At 39.6% G+C, this 22,284-nt stretch overlaps 1 protein-coding gene across 2 annotated transcripts in view; it reads right to left on the bottom strand.

The window, feature by feature from the left end:
* The window catches only part of PSMD5 (proteasome 26S subunit, non-ATPase 5), a 30,465-nt gene that overhangs the window by 4,743 nt on the left and 3,438 nt on the right, over positions 1-22,284 (bottom strand). The window contains exons 2-8 of one of the 2 annotated variants that reach the window (XM_003407775.4): positions 8,713-8,857; positions 7,549-7,662; positions 7,070-7,198; positions 5,244-5,353; positions 4,003-4,145; positions 2,918-3,109; positions 1,648-1,757 (exon numbers count right to left, since the gene is read on the bottom strand). In XM_003407775.4, coding sequence (XP_003407823.1) covers positions 1,648-1,757; positions 2,918-3,109; positions 4,003-4,145; positions 5,244-5,353; positions 7,070-7,198; positions 7,549-7,662; positions 8,713-8,857 — 943 coding nt within the window. The remainder of the gene's footprint in view (positions 1-1,647; positions 1,758-2,917; positions 3,110-4,002; positions 4,146-5,243; positions 5,354-7,069; positions 7,199-7,548; positions 7,663-8,712; positions 8,858-22,284) is intronic. The other variant, XM_010587688.3, reaches the window with a different exon arrangement.

The raw sequence follows: 22,284 nt of genomic DNA, 5'->3' as shown, positions 1-22,284 counted from the left end.
TTTCCTTATCCATTCTGCTAATTTCTGCCTCTTGATTAAAGAGTTTAATCCATTTAAAGTCATTACTGGCAAGGAAGGACTTACTTCTGCCATTTTGCTATTTGTTCTCTGTGCTTACACCTTTTTTGTCCCTTATTTTCTCCAATACTGCCTACTTTTCTGTTTAGCTGATTTTTTGTAGTGAACCATTCTGATTCCCTTCTTTTTCCTTTAGTGTATAGGTTTTTGGATATTTTCTTTGTGGTTACCATGGGGATTACATTTAACATCCACCAACTTCAATAACATACAAAAACTGTTTCTACACCACTCCTACCCTGCTTTGTGTTGCTCTTGCTGCAAATTACATCTTTATACATTGTGTGCCCAATATAATAAATTTATCTTTATTTTCAATGCATTTGTCTTTTCAATCACGCAGGACATAACAAGCAGAGTTAGAAACCAAAAATACCATGAAACTTGCCTTTACTCATAAAACTACCATTACTAGGGATTTGTTTTTGTTCATATGGCTTCATGTTACTATCTAATGTCCTTTCATTTTAAGCTGAAGGATTACCTTGTAGGGCAGATCTCCTGGTAACAAACTCCCTCAGCTTTTCTTATCTAAAACCAAAAAAGCCAAACCCGTTGCCGTTGAGTCAAGTCCGACTCGTAACGATCCTATAGGACACAGTAGAATTGCCCCATAGGGTTTCCGAGGATTTGAACTGCCGATCTTTTGGTTAGTAGCCTGAGCTCTTAACCACTGTGCCACCAGGGCTTCTTTAACAAAATTAAGACATCTGGGAATGTCTTAATTCTGCCCTCATTTTTGAAGGAAAAGCTTTGCCAGATATAGCCCCCATATACAGGTGCTTTGAAAGCTATAATTTCTGAAAAAAATTCTGTGGCTATTCCTTCAAGTCTTTATGTGCCTATTCTATGCTTTAATAGCATTCTTTGGCCCCAAGCAGCTACGGCCTTCTGCAGTTATTAGCTGCCCCTCTGCGCTGCATGACCTCTGAGACAGGCCGAACTGAGTATACCTTGCTTCAGTCCTTTAGGAAATCCCTAGACAAGTCAGAACAGACCCACACAGTAATTTGCTAATAAAGCCTGCCCTGCTCCATCTAGAACCAGAGACCAGGCTCTGTCTCTGGGAATGTGGGCCACTGCCACTTTAAGATGGCCATGCAGATCCAGGGAGAGGATAGGGCACAGGGAGATAGAAAACCAAGTTTTCCTATTGTTTATATGTCACCTTTTTCTAGGCTAATCATTCACTTAGTTGCTGTAACTCTTTGGTTTCCAGAGTTCTGACAAACTTGTTTCTACCAGTTTCTGCTTCTTTTTTAGGTGTTGTGGGGGAACAGGGGTGTGTAGCTGTTTACGTCATCATCTCTGGGTACCCTTGTTTTTTTGAGGTGGGTGATTAAGCAATCTCTAGAGTCTTCTCTAGGCCTAATTTTCTGTAATTCTACTTTCACTTAAAAATGTCGCTAGTCATATAACAAGGGTTACCTTCTTTTACTAACAGTGAGAAAGATGGCATTTACTTTGTCAGCATTTATATTAAGCTCAACAGTGCTATGTTGAATCATAATGCTATTTATTCCCCCAAACATTTCCCACTGCCCTTCATGAATTTCCCAGCCTACTTACTGATAAATACAGAAGGGATGAAACTGCATCCAAACACCTAATTTTTAGCTCTGTTGAGGCATTCTTCGCTTGATGTCCTATTCTCATGAGTAAGTGCTCAAAGCGAGTTCCTTTGAAGGAATAACAATGAGATTTTAAAAACTGCTTTCATACACTATGACTCCTACCAACCTAAACCAACACAAAAATAAACATGCAGTGAGAGACCAAGTGACAGGCCTAAAACCACACATTCATATACAATACAGCATACGTAAGGCAAAGTGTATAGCATACAGAAATCAAAGGACCTGGGATTGAGCTGCCCAGGAAGCACAATGGTTAAACACTCAACTGCTAACTGCTCAGTGGTTCGAACCTACTAGCGGCTCCTCAAGAGAAAAGATCTGATAATCTGCTCCCATAAAGCTTATAGCCTAGGAAACCCTATGGGGCAGTTCTACTCTGTCCTCTAGGATCACTATGAGTGGGAACCAACCTGACAGCACACAACAACAAAAGTCTGTATAACTTTAGAAGATTTTCCTCATCTGTAAAATGAGAATGACAATAATCTTTGCAGGACTGTAAAAGAATCATGTTAATAGGTAAAAGCACTTAGAAAACTACATGTAACTGTAAGGATATTAGTTGTTACACACAACCGCACATTGATTTTTAATATAAACTTCACGAGGGTTCTAAAATGGTGCTGTATATTATTTTTTTTGTAGAATTTCTAGTGCTTTTGAGATATTAGTGGAAGTACCATTAAAGGCATCATTCTTAATATAAACTTTTCTGTTTCCTTTCTTTCCTTGACATTACGTATTTTTATATAAATATTCACAAAAAGCTTGAGATTAAGTTGTTACACTGTTTTAAAAAATAAATGAGACTTAGAGAAAAGAAGTGACTAAATAAGGGCCATAAAGCTAAGTAGTATTAGAATTGGAATACTAATCCAGACCTTTCTGACTCAAGAATCCATGGTCTTTACACCATGAATACTATTCGAGGAAGATGAGGTGAAGAAATAGTATTTGGTCCTGCCAACTTGATTGGTTGAACCCCTGAACAGTGAGAAACAAACAACAAAAAAAGTTTTCAACAGTAATCCTGAGACATTTTTTAGAAATGAGTTTATCCAAGGCACAGTTAAAAAGACTGCCACCTATAGAAGCAGTTACATTCTAAAATGTAGTTAACGCATTAGCAAATGGGTTTATATCCTGAATCTCTGTCAAAAATTAACACATCCTTAAAGAAGGCCAAGACAAGTCATACCAACCTGTTTTCTGCAAAACCTGTTTCCCTTCAACATTGGATCCCAGGATTCCAATTGTGTCTACCGCTACACCAATCATGGTGGGGTCCTGACTTTCTGTCATTTCAAAAACCTTTTCCACAAAGACAGGATAACGTTCACAGATCTGCTGAGGGCTATCCATGGCAGCCAGGTTTCCAAAAAATTTCACAAATCCTATAGTTACAGAAATCTATTTCAATAGAGGAGCAATATAATACAAATTGTGGGCTCTATGCTTTCATAGGGACAGTACTAAATTGCAGGTTGGAAAAAGGAGAAAGGTTAGGGTAGTGTGTTGCCTGGGAACCATAAGGAAATACCAAAGGACCAATGATGTGTGGTTCTGAGAGAGTAGAAACTCCAAGGTGCCAATGGAACAGTGTCCAAATATTGAAGCATAGTCATATTCAAGGAGAACAAACAACAAGGGCAAAAAACCCACTGTGGTCGAGTAGATTCTAACTAATACCGCCTCTACAGGACAGAGTAGAACACTCCATAGAGTTTCCAAGGAGCGCCTAGTGGATTCAAATTGCTGACCTTTTGGTTAGCAGCCATAGCACTTAACTACTGCACCACTGGGGTTTCCAAGAACAAGGGCAGTGGATAAAAATTCTAGGGAGGGAAGTTTGGAGTCATATTTAGAAGAAATTTTTAAACAGAGATGTTCAACAATGAAATAAACTAGGCTACCTAAAGAAACTGGAAGTGCTCCAGAAAAGCTAGTCAACCATTCCCCAGAACAGAATGGCTGGAGTAGATCGTACATTAGAAAGACTCCAGTTCAGAAATTTGATGACTCTGTAAATATACTGTAAATGCCATTACTACTGTTCTTATTTTTATCTAAGCTTCAAAAGAAAACTACTGTAATGCTCCAAACAGCACTGATATTTCTAGAAAGTCGGAATCAATACTGCATGGCTCCTAGGGCAATAGATTCCATTTCATCAATGAGGATATCTTCTAAAAGGAACCAGCTCTAAGGAAAATAATTCCTGGCCTCTCCTATCAGAGATAACTCAGAAAGAGCCATGATCATTTCCACAGGCATCAATGCTTCTTACCTGGCAAATAGAAGCTAGAGAAAGGGTCTGAATCTGCCCCAACAATTATATTTGAAATCTGTTCAATTACTCCTTCTTGAGCAAGGTACTGTCGTCCATGATGAGTGTATGCCAGGGATGTCACCATTTCTATACAGGTGGCTCTGCAATGTCAGAAGGGACAAAAACAAATAGATCCTGCATATGAATAGCATAGTTTATAAATTGTTTTCGTATTGGTTATCTTGTTTAACACTCACCCCCAACTCAAAGGTCAATAATCCTGGTTCTGCTTTTAAGATAAGGACATAAAGCCTAGAAAGTTGCAGTGACTTGTCCAGGATCATGTAGTTAGTACATGGCAGACCTTAGGCTTACATCTTGGTCTTGTGACTCGAGTCCCATTGTTGTTTCCACTACAACATAGCTGCTTCCTAAGAAGTTTTTTTAAACATCTCTTTTATTGTGAAATGTCAAACATACACATGTCAAACAGTTAAGACAGTAGTACAATAAACCCCTATGTACCCATAACTCTCATCGGACAGTATCAAGATTTTCCCTTACTTGTTTCATTCCATTTTTTGATACATTATTTGAAAGCAAATCCTAGTCATCTTGCCATCTACCCGTACATAATTTAGTATGTGCTTCTAAAAAATATGACTCTTTCATTAATTATAATACCATTACCACATATAAAAAGTTGACAATTTCCATGGTATCATTTAATACTCAACCACAATCAAATTTCTCCAAATGACTAAAAAATATATTTTTACAGTTGACCTTAAAACAGTCTGTTTGCAAGGTATTTTTATGCCATAAAATCTGATACAAGGCTAAAAATTAATCACCAAAATTAATTTCTTCATTGTTATTGTGTGCCGTCGAGTTGATTCTGACTCACAGCAACCCTGCTATTATTTAATAAAGCCAAAAGATGTGCATGATAAAATGTTAGTAATACAAAATGGCAGTTAGCACACTATTATAACTTTTTAAGAACACACATGCTCATGGTCAGAAACACGGTCAATCAAAAGTCACTGTATTTTCATGTAAAGCATTTCCACGTTCTCACATGATATCATGATGTAACTTGAGCACTATTTTAAAGGCTCCTTCTTCAGGACATGTATGTCATGTTACTGTAACCTGGGCATAGACTCTAACAGGAAAGGTCACACTAAGTCCCAAGGTTGTTCTTTGGCCCTCCCAAAGAGGACATTTTGCCTTAAGAACTCTCTCAGTCAACATACCTGACCAGCACATCCTCACCAGTCAGCTCTCTGAGGAGCTGGGTTACTAATCCGCTGGTGGTACAGTAGTTTAAAGATTCTGGTGACACAGAAGAAATCTCCACAATTAGCTAGAAGAACAGAAAAGGCAGAAAGATGAAAACAGCCCCATACTTGTAGGATCTCATTTTAAGTACAGAACAAGATACTTTATGCAATAATTGAAGTCTTAAAAATCTATTATTTGTCTCCACAAAGAGAACTTTATTGAAAACATAAGAAATTAACCTGGGACAGAAACATCCCATTATATCTGGGCTTACTGCCTTTTTTTTTTTTTTTTTTTTTTGAGGAATCACCAATCAGGGTACAATAACCTCAATCTGGAATAACAAATTATTAAAAAAAAAATTCATTCATTCATTCATCTATCCTGTCAGTCAGTCACTTATTCATTCAACAAGTATGTCCTGAGGGCCAACTAAGAGAAATGGGAAGACACAGAGGAATAACAAAATCAGGTTTAGATTTTTAAAAGATCATCCTGAGTGCATGAAAATCAAGACTAGAAGTGATAAAGATGCAGGAAAGGAGACGGGTTTGGAGGCAAAGGCAGTTGTCCAGGTGAGCGATAATGACAGCTTAGACCAGGGTGGTGGTGGTTAGGCAGATGTAGAGAAATGCACGGCTTTGAGCAAAAGTGACAGGAAATTGTGACTGAATGGATATGGGCAAGGAAAACAATATCTCATAAAGAATGAGCTCAAGGGCTCTGACTTGTCCAACACTGAGTACTGTGAAACAGGGCTGGTTTGTTGCTGATGATTTTTGTTGGGGGTAGAAGGCAAGTAGGGGAGACCATGAGTTCAGTCTGAGCATAAACACGAAGGGTCGAGAATATGTCCAAGAGGTGATATGAAGGTCTGAGTTCAGAAGAGAGGTCTGAGTTAGAGATTTACATTTGAAAGTCATCATTATATAGATGGGAACTGAAATCATATGATGAATAAAATTTGTCTATGGAATAAATATACAGTATGGTGAGAGCTGGGCTTGGGACTTTGCAAACCAAGATTCAATAGATGATAATAAATCAGGAGACTATGACACAGGCAGAAGGAAAACCAGGATAGGGTGATATCAAGACATGCAAAGTGAGAAAGTGTTATGAGGAGGGCATTAGACTGTAGAGGGATTCATTCTGAACATGCAGCCTACTAGCTATGCGGCTTGGGTCAATTATGCCATCCATATAGTGAGGTTAATGATAATTTTAACATATAGGGTTTGCTGCAATAATTAAAGACAATACATGTGAGGTTTTTAGCGTAGTGCTTAGTACAAAGCTGTTAAAAATGAGAGCCATTTGTCCTTCCACTACTATTACTAATTTATTCAAAGTCTGGTTCCAGTAGTACCTCCTCTATCATAGCACTTACATTGCACTGTGAAAGATTTTTTATTTGACTATCTCACATACCATGCTGGGAGCCTATACCTCTAGCACCTAGTATAGGGTCCAACTCAGACTCCCAGTACCCAGTGCCGTCGAGTCGACTCACACTAAGCACTCAATAAATGCATGCCAAATGAACCATCCTGCCTTCCACTGCAAGCCTTACTGCATTCTGAATTATAAGGTAATCAGACCAAACCAAAAACCAAACACGTTGCCGTCAAGTTAATTCCGACTCACAGCAGCCCTACAGGACAGAGTAAAACTGCCCCATAGGGTTTCCAAGGAGCAGCTGGTAGATTCGAACTACCTACCTTTAGGTTAGCAGCCAAGCTCTTAACCACTGTGCCACCAGGGCTCCAAGGTATTAGACAGTGTGGTATAATCTTACCTCATATACTCTGTACCGTACAACGTCACTGGTTTTCATCACACTTTTCAAATCATCCAGCAGATTGCTTTCAAATAAAGCCTCTAGTCCCGCTTGGGTTAATGATATTCTTGATAGGGATTTGATGGCCTTATAAGGAGAGAAAATACCTCTTTAGTCACTAAGTGTTAGCTGTTATTATTTAAAATTAGAAAGACACACAGTATTCCCAATAGAAAACAGTTTACATAAGTTTTGCTTCTTATTAAGCAAGCCAATATAAGCCGTATGATAGATAATGTGGATATGTGCATCCTAGAAAATAGAAGGGGTTTATTAGTGTTTACTTGACAAGACCAACACTGATACCATCTACATGAGGCTGCAAATTCAAGTACACAAACCATTCTATACCTCTACTTCCAAATTCAGGAGGCCTTTCTGTCTCTTAGGACATAAAGGTTTCTGCATGTTTAAGTTGATGATTCTAGCAGACTCACCGCTTTAGCTACAGACAGGTTTTCTACGCCAATACAATAAATGATTTGTTTTAGTAATTCAGAATTATTTAGAATCTCAGCAACAGCATCAGAATTTTCAACAATTCTTCCAACCTAAAACAAACAAAACAGAAAAGAATCAGGAAGGCTCTTCCAAGGTAGGACAGCATAGAACTCACGCTGGTCAAATTTCCTTAGTGTGCATGTGGTCCATGAATTCTTGACTATGCTCTAAGGTAAGTCATTAAAAATTCAGAATGACCCGATTCTTTAAAGCCAAATCACACATATGGTGTAATCACATTTTCAAAGGAAAAAGAAAAAAACGTAAATAAATGGTGACTACAAAGTGCTGAGACAGCTCAGTAAGTGAGAACCATACAGGTTAAGCACAAATCCTAGTTCTGTCAATTTTCACTGCATCAACTTTGGATATATTAAATAACTTCTTTAAACCTGCTTGATTGTGGGGTAGATACGAAGGCTAAATAGGTAAAGCACCTCCTACATTGCATGGCACAAAGATGTTGCATGAATAAATCGGTACCTTCCCCCTTTTTGTTGAATAAACATGTCAGAGGAGAAAAGGAAAAGTAGTAGTTGAGTATTTACTGGATAACTAATCTCTCGGCTCCTGACAATTCAGCAAGATAACCCTCAGTAGCAGATTTTCACTCAAATAGTAGGATGTTTTGGTTACCAACATAAAAGTTACCACCTTAATTTGTTGGTTTGGTGCACGGTAAGACAGTACTTAGGTCATGTCACTGTAACAGGCCCTAACATGGCAGAGGAGCTGTTTGAACACATGGGAATCTATCTTTTCCTCGCAACTAGGAGTAACTTGAAGGAAAGAAACAGACTTGGTAGCTTCAATAGCATATGGCACAATGCCTGGCATGTAAAAGAAGCTCCATCAGTATTTGGTGAATGAATGATTCAGATGGTACTCATGGAACTTCTTACTTTAGCCCATATCCCCCTGGTTACAGTTAACTAAGTATACATCTGTCTCCTTCACTAGGCTAGGAGCTCCCTTGGGGACAGACAGGAATTGTGTTTTCTTCATCTCTCTGTTTTTGGCACCCAGCCCAGAGTCTGGCCCAGAGCAGGAGGTCACTAAATATAGGTTCCCATCTCACATGTGCTATTAAAATTTCACACCTGGGACAAAGTGAGGATCTTTACAGAGTCATCAGGGTGAGTCAGTCCTCTCTGCAGGTCAATTTGGAGGTTCTGGGCCACTTGAACTGGCTCCACAGCTTGCAGCAATCTCTCCAGAATGGATATACACAAAGCAGTCTGTTCCCTAAAAAAGATGCCATAGATCTCATTAGTTCATGTCATGCCAATTGGGAAGTGACAACTTGATGACGTCTGAATCCTGGCTCAAGGAAGATTTCTCCACAGACTTCCCTATGAAACACCAGCTTCTACTTATTAAACATTTGCTAAGTACCTACAGGGGCCCTGGTGGTGCAATGGTTAAGCAGTGGTTGGCTGCTAACCTAAAGGTCAGCAGTTCTGATCTACCAGCCACTCGTTGGAAATCCTATGGGGCAGTCCTCTGTCCTGTGGGGTCACTATGAGTTGGAATCGACTCGACAGCAACGGGTTGAGTTTGGTTTAAAAAAAAACCTCAAACCCGTTGCTATCGGGTCGATTGCATCTCATAGTGACCCTACAGGACACAGTAGAACTGCCCCACAGAGTTTCTAAGGAGGGGCTGGTGGATTCAACCTGCTGATCTTTGGGTTAGCAGCCAAGCTCTTCACCGGTACACCACCGGGGCTCCTTATTTTGGTTTTAAGTACCTATTATGTGCTATGCCTGTGCAGGTACTACAGGGAAGGAAGGATAAGATATAGTCTCTAGCCTCAAGGAGTTGTCTAATGGAAGACAGAGGTAAACAAAAAAGCAACTATAATCCAGGTAAATGCTATAGGTTAGGGCTGGAAGCTGCAAGAGCTCAGAAAAACAACACAGGATATGGAAAAGGCCTTTTTAAAGAAAAAGTAGGGGTTACCTAGTAGGAGAAGGGTGTTTGTCTTAGTCATCTAGTACTGCTATAACAGAAATACCACCAGTGGACAGCTTTAACAACAACAAAAAAAGTTTATTCTCTCACAGTCTAGTAAACTACATGTCTAAATTCATGGCATTAGCTCTAGGTGAAGGCTTTGTCTTCTCTGTCGGCTCTGCAGAAAGGTAACTGTCATCAATCTTCCTTGGTCGAGAAGCTTCTCCACGCAGGAACCTCGAGTCCAAAGGATGTGCTCTGTTCCTGGTATTGCTTTCTTGGTGGTATGAGGTCCCCCGTCTCTCTGCTCGCTTCTCTCTTTTATATCTCAAAAGAGATTTGTTCAAGACACAATCCAACCTTGTAGATTGTACCCTGCTTCATTAACATAACTGCCACTAATCCCATCTCATCAACATCATAGAGGTAGGATTTACAACACACAAGAAAATCACATCAGATGACAAAATGGTGGACAATCACACAATACTGGGAATCATGGCCTAGTCAAATTGATACACATAGTTTTGGGGTACACAATTCAATTCACGACAGTGTTCCAGGTAAAGGGAGTAGCAGTACATTTAAAGGCACATGGGAATATGACAGCATTATGTATTAAAAGGAACAAATAGCTTGGCATGTCTGGTAAAAACAGAAACGGGAAAAGGGTGGTATGAATGGGAAGAAATAAAGCTAGGAAGATGCACAGGTGCCAGATCCCGACAGGTCTTCAGTGTGGTCTTATGGATTGGATTTTTGCATAATGGCAAACCATGCCATTTCCAGCAGAGAAGTAACATGATGAAATATGACTTTTAGAAATCACCCTGCATGGGTGTTAAGAGAAGGAATTTTCAGGTAGCTGATCATGAGAGGGGGGAGAGGAGTAAGCCTAGGGAGCAGCAGTAAAGACAGAGAAGACAGAAAAACTCAAGATTTATTAAAGAGGGAAATTAATCAGAACTGGATGAGTACCAGTTTTAGATACATAGAGTGTTTCAAGAACAACTCCCTTGTCTTCTAAGAGGCAATACAGGTAAAGGGACACTTATACACTGCTGCTGGAGTTTACATTCATATTGGTACAACCTTTGCAGATGATGACTAGGCAATACATAGCAAAAGCCTTAAAATGAGCATATCCTTTAAATTCAGGAATTCCACTTTGAATAACTGAACCTAAGGGAGGAATTAAAAGTTTTATACCCCAGAGAACTGAAAACATAGTTTCTCATACAAAAATTTATACATACATTGTTATGTGACCCTAGCTGCTCACCCTATAATGTGGCAGCACACTCCTACTTTCCACCCCAGATTTCCCATACCCATTCAACCAGCTCCCATCCCTTTCTGCCTTCTCATCTCACCTCTGGACAGGAGCTGCCCATTTAGTCTCATGTATCTACTTGATCTAAGAAGCACACTCATGTTCATGAGTATCATTGTATGTCTTATAGTCCAGTCTTTGTCTGAAGAGTTGGCTTCAGGAATGATTTTAGTTCTGGGTTAACAGAGAGTCCGGGGGCCATGTCTTCCGGGGTCCCTCCAGTCTCAGTCAGACCATTAAGTCTGGTCTTTTTACTAGAATTTGAGTTCTGCACCTCTCTTTTCTCCTGCTCTGTCAGGGACTCTCTGTAATGTTCCCTGTCAGGGTGGTCATTGGTGGTAGCCATCTAGTTCTTCTGGTCTCAGGCTGATGGAGTCTCTGGTTTATGTGGCCCTTTTTGACTCTTCAGCTAATATTTTCCTTTTATCTTTGGTGCTCTTCATTTTCCTTTACTCCAGGTGGGTTGGGACAGGTTGATGCATCTTAAATGGCCACTTGCTAGCTTTTAAGACCCCAGATGCCACTCACCGAAGTGGGATGCAGAACGTTTTCTTAATAAAAATTCTTATGCCAACTGACCTAGAAGTCCCCTGAAAACATGATCCCCAGACCCACACCCCTGCTACTTGGTCCCTCAAAGTGTTTGGTTGTGTTCAGGAAACTTCTTAGCTTTTGGTTTAGTCCAGTTATGCTGACTTACCCTGTATTGTGTGTTGCCCTTCCCTTCACCTAATACAGTTCTTGTCTACTATCTAGTTAGTATACTTCCCTCTTCCTCCCTCCCCACCCTTGTAACCATCAAAGAATGTTTTTCCTGTGTTGAAACTTTTTCCTGAGTTCTTATAACAGTGGTTTCATACAATATTTGTCCTTTTGCAACTAATTTCACTCAGCATAATGCCCTCCAGACATCCATGTTATGAGATGTCGTGCAGATTCATCCTTGTTCTTTAACGTTGCATAGTATTCCATTGTGTAAATATACCATATTTTATCTGTGTTTTCCATCTTTTTGCTATTGCGAACAGTGCTGCAGTAAACATGGGCATGCATATATCCATTCGTGTAATGGCTCTTATTTCTCTAGGATATATGCCAAGGAGTGGGATTGCTGGATCGCATGGTACTTCTATTTCTAGCTTTTTAAGGAAGCATCAAATCTATTTCCAAAGTGGTTACATCATTTTACATTCCCACCAGCAGTGTATAAGTATTCCAGTCTCTCAATAACCTCTCCAACATTTATTATTTTGTGTTTTTTGGATTAATGTTAGCCGTGTTGGGGTAGATGGTATCTCATTGTAGTTCTGGTTTGCATTTCTCTAATGGCTAATGGAAACTGTAGTGGAGTAGCGGTTAAGTGCTACTGCTGCTAACCAAAAGGTCGGCAGTTCGAATCCATCAGGTGCTCCTTGGAAACTCTATGGGGCACTTCTACTCTGTCCTATAGGGTTGCTATGAGTCGGAATCGACTCGATGGCAATGGGTTAACAGCTAATGATCTTGAGCATTTTCTCACGTATCTGTTAGGTGCCTGAATGTCCTCTCTGGTGAAGTGCCTCTTCATAACATTTGCCCATTTTGTAATTGGGTTATTTGTCTTTTTGTTGTTGAAGTTTTGCAGTATCTTACAGACTTTAGAGATTAAACCCTGATGGGACATGTTGTAGCCAAAAATTTTTCCCAGTTGGTAGGTTGTCTTCTTACTCTTTTGGTGAAGTCTCATGATGAGCATAAGTGTTTGATTTTTAGGAGCTCCCAGTTATCTAGTTTCTCTTCTGGTGTCTGTGCACTGCTATGATTTGTATTCTGTTTATGCCATCTCTTAGAGCTCCTAGAGTTGCTCCTATTTTTTGTCCATGATCTTTATTTTTCTAGATTTTGTATTTAGGTCTTTGATCCATTTTGAGTTAGTTTTTGTGCATGGTGTGAGGTATGGGTCTTGTTTCTTTTTTTGCAGATGGACATCCAGTTACGCCAGCACCATTTGTTAAAGAGACTGTCTTTTCCCCATTTAACGGACTTTGGGCCTTTGTCAAATATCAACTGCTCATAGGCCAATGATTTTATGTCTGGATTCTCAACTCTGTTCCATTGGTCTATGTATCTGTTGTTGTACCAGTACCAGGCTGTTTTGACTACCGTGGTGAAATCAGACAGTGTGAGGCGTCCCACTTTGTTCTTCTACTTCAGTAATGCTTTTCTTATCTGGGGCCTCTTCCATTTCATATGAAGTTGGTGATTTGTTTCTACATCTCGTTAAAAAATGTCACTGGAATTTGGATTGGGCTTGCATTGTATCTGTAGATCGCTTTGGGTAGAAGTGACATTCACAATGTTGAGTCTTCCTGTCCATGAGCAAGGTATGTTTTTCCACTTATATAGGTCTCTTTTGGTTTCTTGCAGTAACGTCTTACAGTTTTCTTCATGTAGGTCTTTCATGTTTCTGGTGAGATTTACTCCTAAGTATTTTATCTTCTTGGGGGCTGTCATAAATGGTATTGATTAGATGATTTCCTCTACGAAGTTTTCTTTGTTGGTGCAGAGGAATCCAACTGATTTTTTTAAGTTTGTCTTGTATCCTGATGCTTTGCTAAAATCTTCTATTAGTTCCAGTAGTTTTCTTATAGATTCTGTGGGCTTTTCTGTGTATAAGATCATATCATCTGCAAATAGGGATACTTTTACTTCTTCCTTACCAATTTGGATACCCTTAATTTCTTTTTCTAGCCTAATTGCTCTGGCTAGGACTTCCAGCACAATGTTGAATAAGAGTGGTGATAAAAGGCATCCTTGTCTGGTTCCCATTCCCAAGGGAAATGCTTTCAGGCTCTCTCCATTTAGGATGATGTTAGCTGTTGGCTTTGTATAAATGCCCTTTATTATGTTGAGGAATTTCCCTTTTATTCCTGTATTGCTGAGAGTTTTTGTCATGAATAGGTGTTGGACTTTGTCAAATGCCTTTTCTGCATCAATTGATAAGATTGTGTGATTCTTGTCTATTTTTTTTTTTAACTTACGTGATGGATTCACTGATTGTTTTTCTAATGTTGAGCCATCCCTGCATACCTGGTATGAATCCTACTTGGTCATGGTGAATTACTTTTTTGATATGTTGTTGAATTCTATTGGCTAGAATTTTGTTGAGGATTTTCACATCTATGTTCATGAGGGATACTGGTTTGTAATTTTCTTTTTCTGTGGTGTCTTTACCTGGTTTTGGTATCAGGATTATGCTGGCTTCATAGAATGAGTTTGGGAGTATTTCATCCTTTTCTATGCTCTGAAATACCTTTAGTAGTAGTGGTATTAACTCTTCTCCAAAAGTCTGGTAGAATTCTCCAGTGAAGCTCAGGGCCAGGGCTTTTTCTTATTGGAATTTTTTAAATTACCTTTTCAATCTCTTCTTTGGATATAGGTTTATTTAGTTGTCCTACCTCTGTTTGTGTTAGCTTAGGTAGATAGTGTGTTTCTAGCAGAGCTTTTGGACAAAGACAGTCTAGAAGGACCTCGCAGTCTACTTCTGAGAAAATGGTCAGTGAAAGCCTTATGAATAGCAGTGGAACACTGTCTGACATGGTGCTGGAAGATGAGCCCCTCAGGCTGGAAGGCACTCAAAATACAACTGAGGAAGAAAGAGCTGCCTCTTCAAAGCAGAGTCAACCTTAAAGATTTTGGGACCTTGATCTTATACACAGAAAACCCTAAGGAATCCTCCAGAAAACTACTGAAATTTATAGAAGAGTTCAGCAGAGTAACGGGATACAATATAAACATACAAAAATCAGTTGGATTCCTCTACACCAACAAAAAGAATGTCGAAGAGGAAATCACCAAATCAATGTCATTTGCAGTAGACCCCAAGAAGATAAAATACTTAGGAATAAATCTTATCAGAGATGTAAAAGACTTATACAAAGAAAACTACAATACGCTCCTGCAAGAAATCAAAAGAGACTTACGTAAGTGGAAGAACATACGTTGCTCGTGGATAGGAATACTTAACATTATAAAAATGTCTATTTTACCAAAAGCGATCTATACATTTAATGCAATTCCGATCCAAATCCCAAGAACATTCTTTAATGAGATGGAGAAACAAATCACCAATTTCATATGGAAAGGAAAGAGGCCCCGGATAAATAAGGCTTTCCTGAAAGAGAAGAACAAAGTGGGAGGTCTGTCTTCACCTGATTTTAGAACCTATTATACCACCACAGTAGTCAAAACAGCCTGGTACTGGCACAACAACAGATACATGGACCAATGGAACAGAACTGAGAATCCAGACATAAATCCATCCACATATGAGCAGTTGATATTTGAGAAAGGCCCCAAAACAGTTAAATGGGGAAAAGACAGTCTTTTGAACAAATGGTGCTGGCATAACTAGATATCCATCTGCAAAAAAATGAAACAAGACCCATACCTCACTCCATGCACAAAAACTAACTCAAAATGGATCAAAGACCTAAATATAAAATCTAAAATGATAAATCATGGAAGAAAAAATAGGGACAACGTTAGGAGCCCTAACACATGGCATAAACAGTATAGAAAACATTATAAAGAACGTAGAAGAAAAACTAGATAACTGTGAGCTCCTAAAAATCAAACACTTATGCTTATCCAAAGACTTCACCAAAAGAGTAAAAAGACTACCTACAGACCTGGAAAAAGTTTTTAGCTATGACATTTCTGATCAGTGCCTGATCTCTAAAATCTATATAATACTGCAAAAACTCAACTGCAGAAAGACAAATAACCCAATTAAAAAATGGGCAAAAAATATGAATATACACTTCACTAAAGAAGACATTCAGGTAGCTAACAGATATATGAGCAAATGTTCACGATCATTAGCCATTAGAGAAATGCAGATCAAAACTACAAAGAGATTTCATCTCACTCCAACGAGGCTGGCATTAATCCAAAAAACACAAAATAATGTTAGAGAGGCTGTGGAGAGATTGGAACACTTATACACTGGTAGTACAACCACTTTGGAAATCGATTTGGCGCTTCCTGAAAAAGTTAGAAATAGAACTACCATACGATCCAGCAATCCCACTCCTTGGAATATACCCTAGAGAAATAAGAGCCTTTACATGAACAGATATATGCACATCCATGTTTATTGCAGCACTGTTTACAACAGCAAAAAGATGGAAGTGACCAAGGTGCCCATCAACGGATGAATAGATAAATTATGGTATATTCACACAATGGAATACTACGCATCGATAAAGAACAGTGAGGGATCTGTGAAACATTTCATAACATGGAGGAACCTGGAAGGCATTATGTTGAGTGAAATTAGTTGCAAAAGGACAAATACTGTATAAGACCACTATTTTGAGAACTTGAGAAATAGTTTAAACTGAGAAGAAAACATTCTTTTGTGGTTACGAGAGGGGGGAGGGAGGGAGGGTGGTAGAGGGGTACTCACTAATTAGTAGATAAGAACTTCAGGTGAAGGGAAAGACAGCACACAATACAGGGGAGGTCAGCACAATTGTACTAAACCAAAAGCAAAGAAGTTTCCTGAATAAACTGAATGCCTTCAAAGGCCAGTGTAGCAGGGGCAGGGGTTTGGGGACCATGGTGTCAGGGGACATCTAAGTCAATTGGCATAATAAAATCTATTAACAAAACATTCTGCATCCCACTTTGAAGAGTGGCGTCTGGGGTCTTAAACGCTAGCAAGCAGCCATCTAAGATGCATCAATGGGTCTCAACCCACCTGGATCAAAGCAGAATGAAGAACACCAAGGATACAAGAACTAGATGGTGCCCGGCTACAACCGATGACTGCCCTGACAGGGAACACAACAGAGAACCCCTGAGGGAGCAAGAGAGCAGTGGGATGCAGACCCCAAATTCTCATAAGACCAGGCTTAATGGTCTGATTGAGACTGGAAGGACCCCAGTGGTCATGGCCCCCAGACCTTCTGTTGGCCCAGGACAGGAACCATTCCTGAAGCCAACTCTTTAGACATGGATTGGACGGGACAATGGGTTGGAGAGGAATGCTGGTGAGGAGTGAGCTTCTTGGATCAGGTGGACACTTGAGACTATGTTGGCATCCCTTGCCTGGAGGGGAAATGAGAGGGTGGAGGGGGTTAGAAGCTGGCGAAAAGGACATGAAAAGAGAGAGTCGAGGGAGATAGCAGGCTGTCTTTTTTAGGGGGAGAGTAATTGGGAGTGTGTAGCAAGGCGTATATCGGTTTTTGTGTGAGAGACTGACTTAACTTGTAAACTTTCACTTAAAGCACAATAAAAATTATTAAAAAAAAAAAAAGATTTTGGGACCTTCATTTGCTGATGTGGCATGACTCAAAATGAGAACAGCTGCAAAAATCCATTGCAGAAACCCAAACCAAAAAACCAAACCCACTGCCATCGAGTTGATTCCCACTCATAGACACCCGATAGAACAGAGTAGAACTACCTGAAAGAGTTTCCAAACAGCGCCTGGTGAATTCGAACTGCCGACCTTTTGGTTAGCAGGTGTAGCTTTTAACCACTAGGATCAGTGAAGAAGATGAAGACCTTCAACTAGATGGACTGACATAGTGGGTGCAACAATAGGCTCAAGCATAACAATGATTGTGAGGATGGTGCAGGGCCAAGTAGTGTTTTGGTCTGTTGTACAAAGGATGACTATGAGCCAGAGCCGACTTGACAACACCTAAAAACAACAACAGATGTGTGTGGTTATTTGTTTTTGTGTACCATCAAGTCGATTCCGACTCATAGCGACTCTATATGACAGAGTAGAACTGCCCATAGGGTTTCCTAGGCTGTAATCTTTATGGGAGCATATCGCCAGGTCTTCTCTCCCATGGAGCCACTGGTGGGTATAGAACTCTTAACCACTGCTCTGCCAGAGCTCCTACAATAGATATGTAGTGATTATCTTATTGTGGTTTTAATTTGCATTTCCTTAATGACTACTGATGTTGAACATCTTCTCATGTGCTTATTTGCCATCCACAGATCTCCTTGTTCAAATCTTCTGCCCATTTTTGATTTGGGTCATTTCTTTTTTTGTTATAAAAAAACCAACCCAGTGCCGTCAAAGTCGATAAAGCTCTTTAAATATTCTGGATACAAGTCCTTTATCAGAGATATGGTTTGCAAACATTTTTCTCCCAGTTTGTAGCTTTTTCTCTTAACAGTGTCTTTTGAAGAGCAGAATGTTCCAATTTTGATGATGTCCAATTTATCAATCTGTTCTTTTATAGATCATGCTTCTGGTGTCATATCTAAGAAATCTTTGTTTACTCTGTGGTCACAAAATATTTTTCCTATGTTTTCTTTTAAAAGTTGTATAGTTTTAATCCCCTCAAAAAACCCAAGCCTGTTGCCGTAGAGTCCATTCCAACTCATAGTGACCCTATTGGACAGAGCAGAACTGCCCTAGATGGCTTCCAAGGAGTGGCTGATGGTCAGCAGCCAAGCTCTTAACCACTGCATGGTCACCAGGGCTCCTTTATAGTTTTAGGTTTTATATATTTAGATCTATGACCCAATTTCATACACTGCTGATGGGAATGTAAATGGTATAACCACTTTGGAAAACAGTCTGGCAGTTTCTTAAAAACTTAAACATACATCTACCATAAGATGTAGCAGCCCTGGTGGTGCAGTGGCTAAGTGCTCAGCTGCCAATCAAAAGGTTGTCAATTCAAACCCACCAGCTACTCTGCAGGATAAAGATGCAGCAGTCTACTTCCATAAAGGTTCACACAGCCTTGGAAACCCGATGGGGTAGTTCTACTCTGTCCTACAGGGTTGCTATGAGTCAGAATAGACTCAACGACAATGTTTACCATTAAGATCCAACCTTTCCACTCCTTGGCATTTACTCAAAAGACAGCATATGTCTATGTAAAGACATGTACACAAACATTCATTGTGGTGTTATTTATAATATCCCCAAACAAGAAGAAACCAAAATGTCAACTGACAGGTAAATGGATAAACAAACTGTGGAACATCCATACCATGGGCTACTACTCAGCAATAAAAAGGAATGAACTATTCATTCATGCAACATGGATGAATCTCTCAATAATCATGGTGAGTGAAATAAGCCAGAAAAACAAGTGTGTACTGTATAACTCTATATAAAACTCTAAGGAAACTTCTGGGAGTGAGATACGTTCAATCTTAATCGCAGTGATGGTTTCACAGGTATGTACATGTATGCATGTACATATATACATATATGTGTGTCACAACTTATCAAATTGTACATTTTAAATATGTGCAGTTTATTTCATGTAAAGTATTTCAATAAAGCTGTTAGAAAACAAAGCAATGGTAGCTTAAGCTGAATAGTGCACGAATTTCAGGTCATATGTGATTCTTTGGTACCAACAAGGCAAAAAGTTAACAGCTCATAGTCAATCTTTTCTGACTTTGATGTTGTAAAGCTGCAATCTTAGGACCCACTCTCCTTCAAGAGAATGACTGTCAAGATTCTGGCTTTATAGGTAGGTCAGATCCTGAACCATATAGTAATCTATGAGGTTTAGCCAGGATAATAATAATAATAGCACTAATGACTAAGATTTTCTGAGATCTTATTATATGCCAGGCAGGGTACTAAGCACTTTATACATAAAAACAAAACAAAACAAAACACCATTGCCGTCGAGTCGATTCCGACTCGCCAGGCATGGTACTAAGCCTATACATACTATACATACTATCTCACTAAATGCCTGCCTGCCTTACATCAAGTAAACTAAGTTTTGGTAAAGACGGGTAACTCCACATCAGCTTAGGCAGCACAGAACTTTCATTTTACCTTTCTTATTTTTTGACATAAACTACCCCACATTGCCCTTCAAAGTCATATAAAGTAACATATCTGCAGACTGCCAAGATACTATCCAGAGAAGAATTATTCCTACAAACTGAAATTGGTATCTACCATGTATTCAGCTCTGAATCATGCTGTCTTTAAATTTCCATTAAAATTGTTTTGTAGAGGACTGCTCCTTCATTCAACAAACTATCTCCCACATGGGCCCTATTCCTCAATCGCTCTCACTTCAGTTCCTATTGCAGCTTTGCTAACTTGTGGTATGACCTTCAATTAATCTCTTCATCTATAGTATGAAAAAGTTAAACTAGGTGGCCTCTCTAAACTCTGTGAGTCTAATCTTTTATTGGGCATGTATTACATTATGTGCTAGGCCCTGGGAGGCATGTAGAAATGAATAAAATACAGCCTCTACCTTCAAAAAACTTAAAAACTACTAATAAACACATGCAAAACTATAACACAGGGCAATAAGTGGTAAATATTGACAGAAATAATGATATTGTCCTTTAGCAGATCTGAAGAGCAGTCACTTGCAATTGGAATGACCAAAAAAGACCTTTTGGAGGGGCTGGCACTTTAGCTGGACCTTAAGGAATGAATAGAATTTGGAAATGGGAAAGGCATATCAGTTAGAAGCACTGGCATGAACAAAGTCAGCAAAGTGCCAAGTCATGCTCAAGGGAAAAGCAAGTGGTGCCACATGGTAGCAGAAGCAGACAAAATCTATGTGTAAGGGAGTGCAGGAAAAAATGAGGCTGGAAAAGTAGGGTGGAAATATACTTGTCAAAGCCCAAATGCCACGTTAAGTAAGCATTTTATACCTTAGCAATGGTAAGCTATGGGAAAGATTTGAGCCAAGTGACCTAAAAAGATTACTATGCTTGCAGTGTGTGAAGGATACTCTAGAATAGGAAGCCAAGAGGTAATGAGAAGTCAGACTAATGCAACAGACCCAGCAAAAGGGAAACTGAGGGCCTGAATTAAAGAGAGCATAAAGCCTGAAAGAACGTAACTAATATGTATTTTAATGAAGGGGGAACAAGTATGAAAAAGGAAGGAATTTTAGAAGGTCAGAGCCAAGAAGGTCCTCCGAAATAATCCAGTGTTGGTCCAGTGATTATTTTTTCAAGTAAAAAGATTTTTTCCTTTGATTGTAGTAAAATGTATATAACGAAAAATTTTCCGTTTAAACCATCGTAAGTGTACAATCCAGTGACGTTAATTACATCCACATTTTGTGCAACCATCACCATTATCTATTTCCAAAAGTTTTTCATCATCCCAAGTAGAAACTCAGCACCCCTTAAACAATAACCTTCCATTTCCCTCTCCCCCCAGCTCTTGGTAACCACTAATATCCTTTTGTCTCTATGCATTTTGGCTATTCTAGATACTTCATGTAAGTGGGATCATACAATACTTGTCCTTTCGTGTCTGACATTTCAAGATTCATCCATGTCTAGCATGCATTAGAACTTCATCTCTCTTTATGGGTGAATAATACGTCATTTTGAAATACTAGTTTGTAAACATTTTAAAGGAAACCCTGGTGGCACAGTGGTTAAGTGCTACAGCTGCTAACCAAAAGGTCGGCAGTTCGAATCCACCAGGCGCTCCTTGGCAACTCTACGGGGCAGTTCTACTCTGTCCTATAGGGTCGCTGTGAGTCGGAATCGACTCAACGGCAGTGGGTTTGGTTTTGGTTTAAAACTCAAACACTACAGATATGTATACAATGACAAGTAAAAATTGCCACCCTCAGCCCTGCTGACACCTTGATTTTAGCCCCGTGAGACTCACGCTGGACTTCTAACCTGAACTATTGTAAGATAATAAGTTGTTATTGTTTGAAGACATTAAAAAAAAAAAAATTGCCATCCTTGTCTGGGGTCTTTAACGCTAGCAAGTGGCCATCTAAGATGCATCAATTGGTCTCAACCCACCTGGAGCAAAGGAGAATGAAGAACACAAAAGACACAAGGTCAATAAGAGCCCAAGAGATGGAAAAGGCCACATAGACTAGAGCCTACATCAGCCTGAGATGGGAAGAGCTGGATGGTGCCTGGCTACAACTGATGACTGCTCTGACAGGGAACACAACAGAGAATCCCTCCTGGAGCAGGAGATCAGCAGGATGCAGACCTCAAATTCTCATAAAAAGATCAGACTTAATGGTCTGCCTGAGACTGGAAGGACCCTGGAGGTCATGGTCCCTGGACCTTCTGTTAGCCCAAGACTGGAACCATTCCCAAAGCCAACTCTTCAGACAGGGTTTGGACTGGATTTTAAGACAGAAAATAATACTGGTGAGGAGTGAGTTTCTTAGCTCAAGTAGACACATGGGACTATGTGGGCAGCTCTGGTCTGGAGGCGAGATGAAAAGGCAGAGGGGGACAGGAACTGATTGAATGGACACAGGGAATACAGGGTGGAGAGGAGGAGTGTGTTGTCTCTTTGGGGGAGAGCAGCTAGGAGTACATAGCAAAAGGCATATATAAGTTTTTGTATGAGAGACTAACTTAGAATTGTAAACTTTCACTTAAA

The sequence above is a fragment of the Loxodonta africana genome, chromosome 9 (genome assembly GCF_030014295.1).
Source record: "Loxodonta africana isolate mLoxAfr1 chromosome 9, mLoxAfr1.hap2, whole genome shotgun sequence".
NCBI classification, from domain to species: domain Eukaryota; kingdom Metazoa; phylum Chordata; class Mammalia; order Proboscidea; family Elephantidae; genus Loxodonta; species Loxodonta africana.
This window is presented reverse-complemented; position numbering and strand designations above follow the sequence as displayed.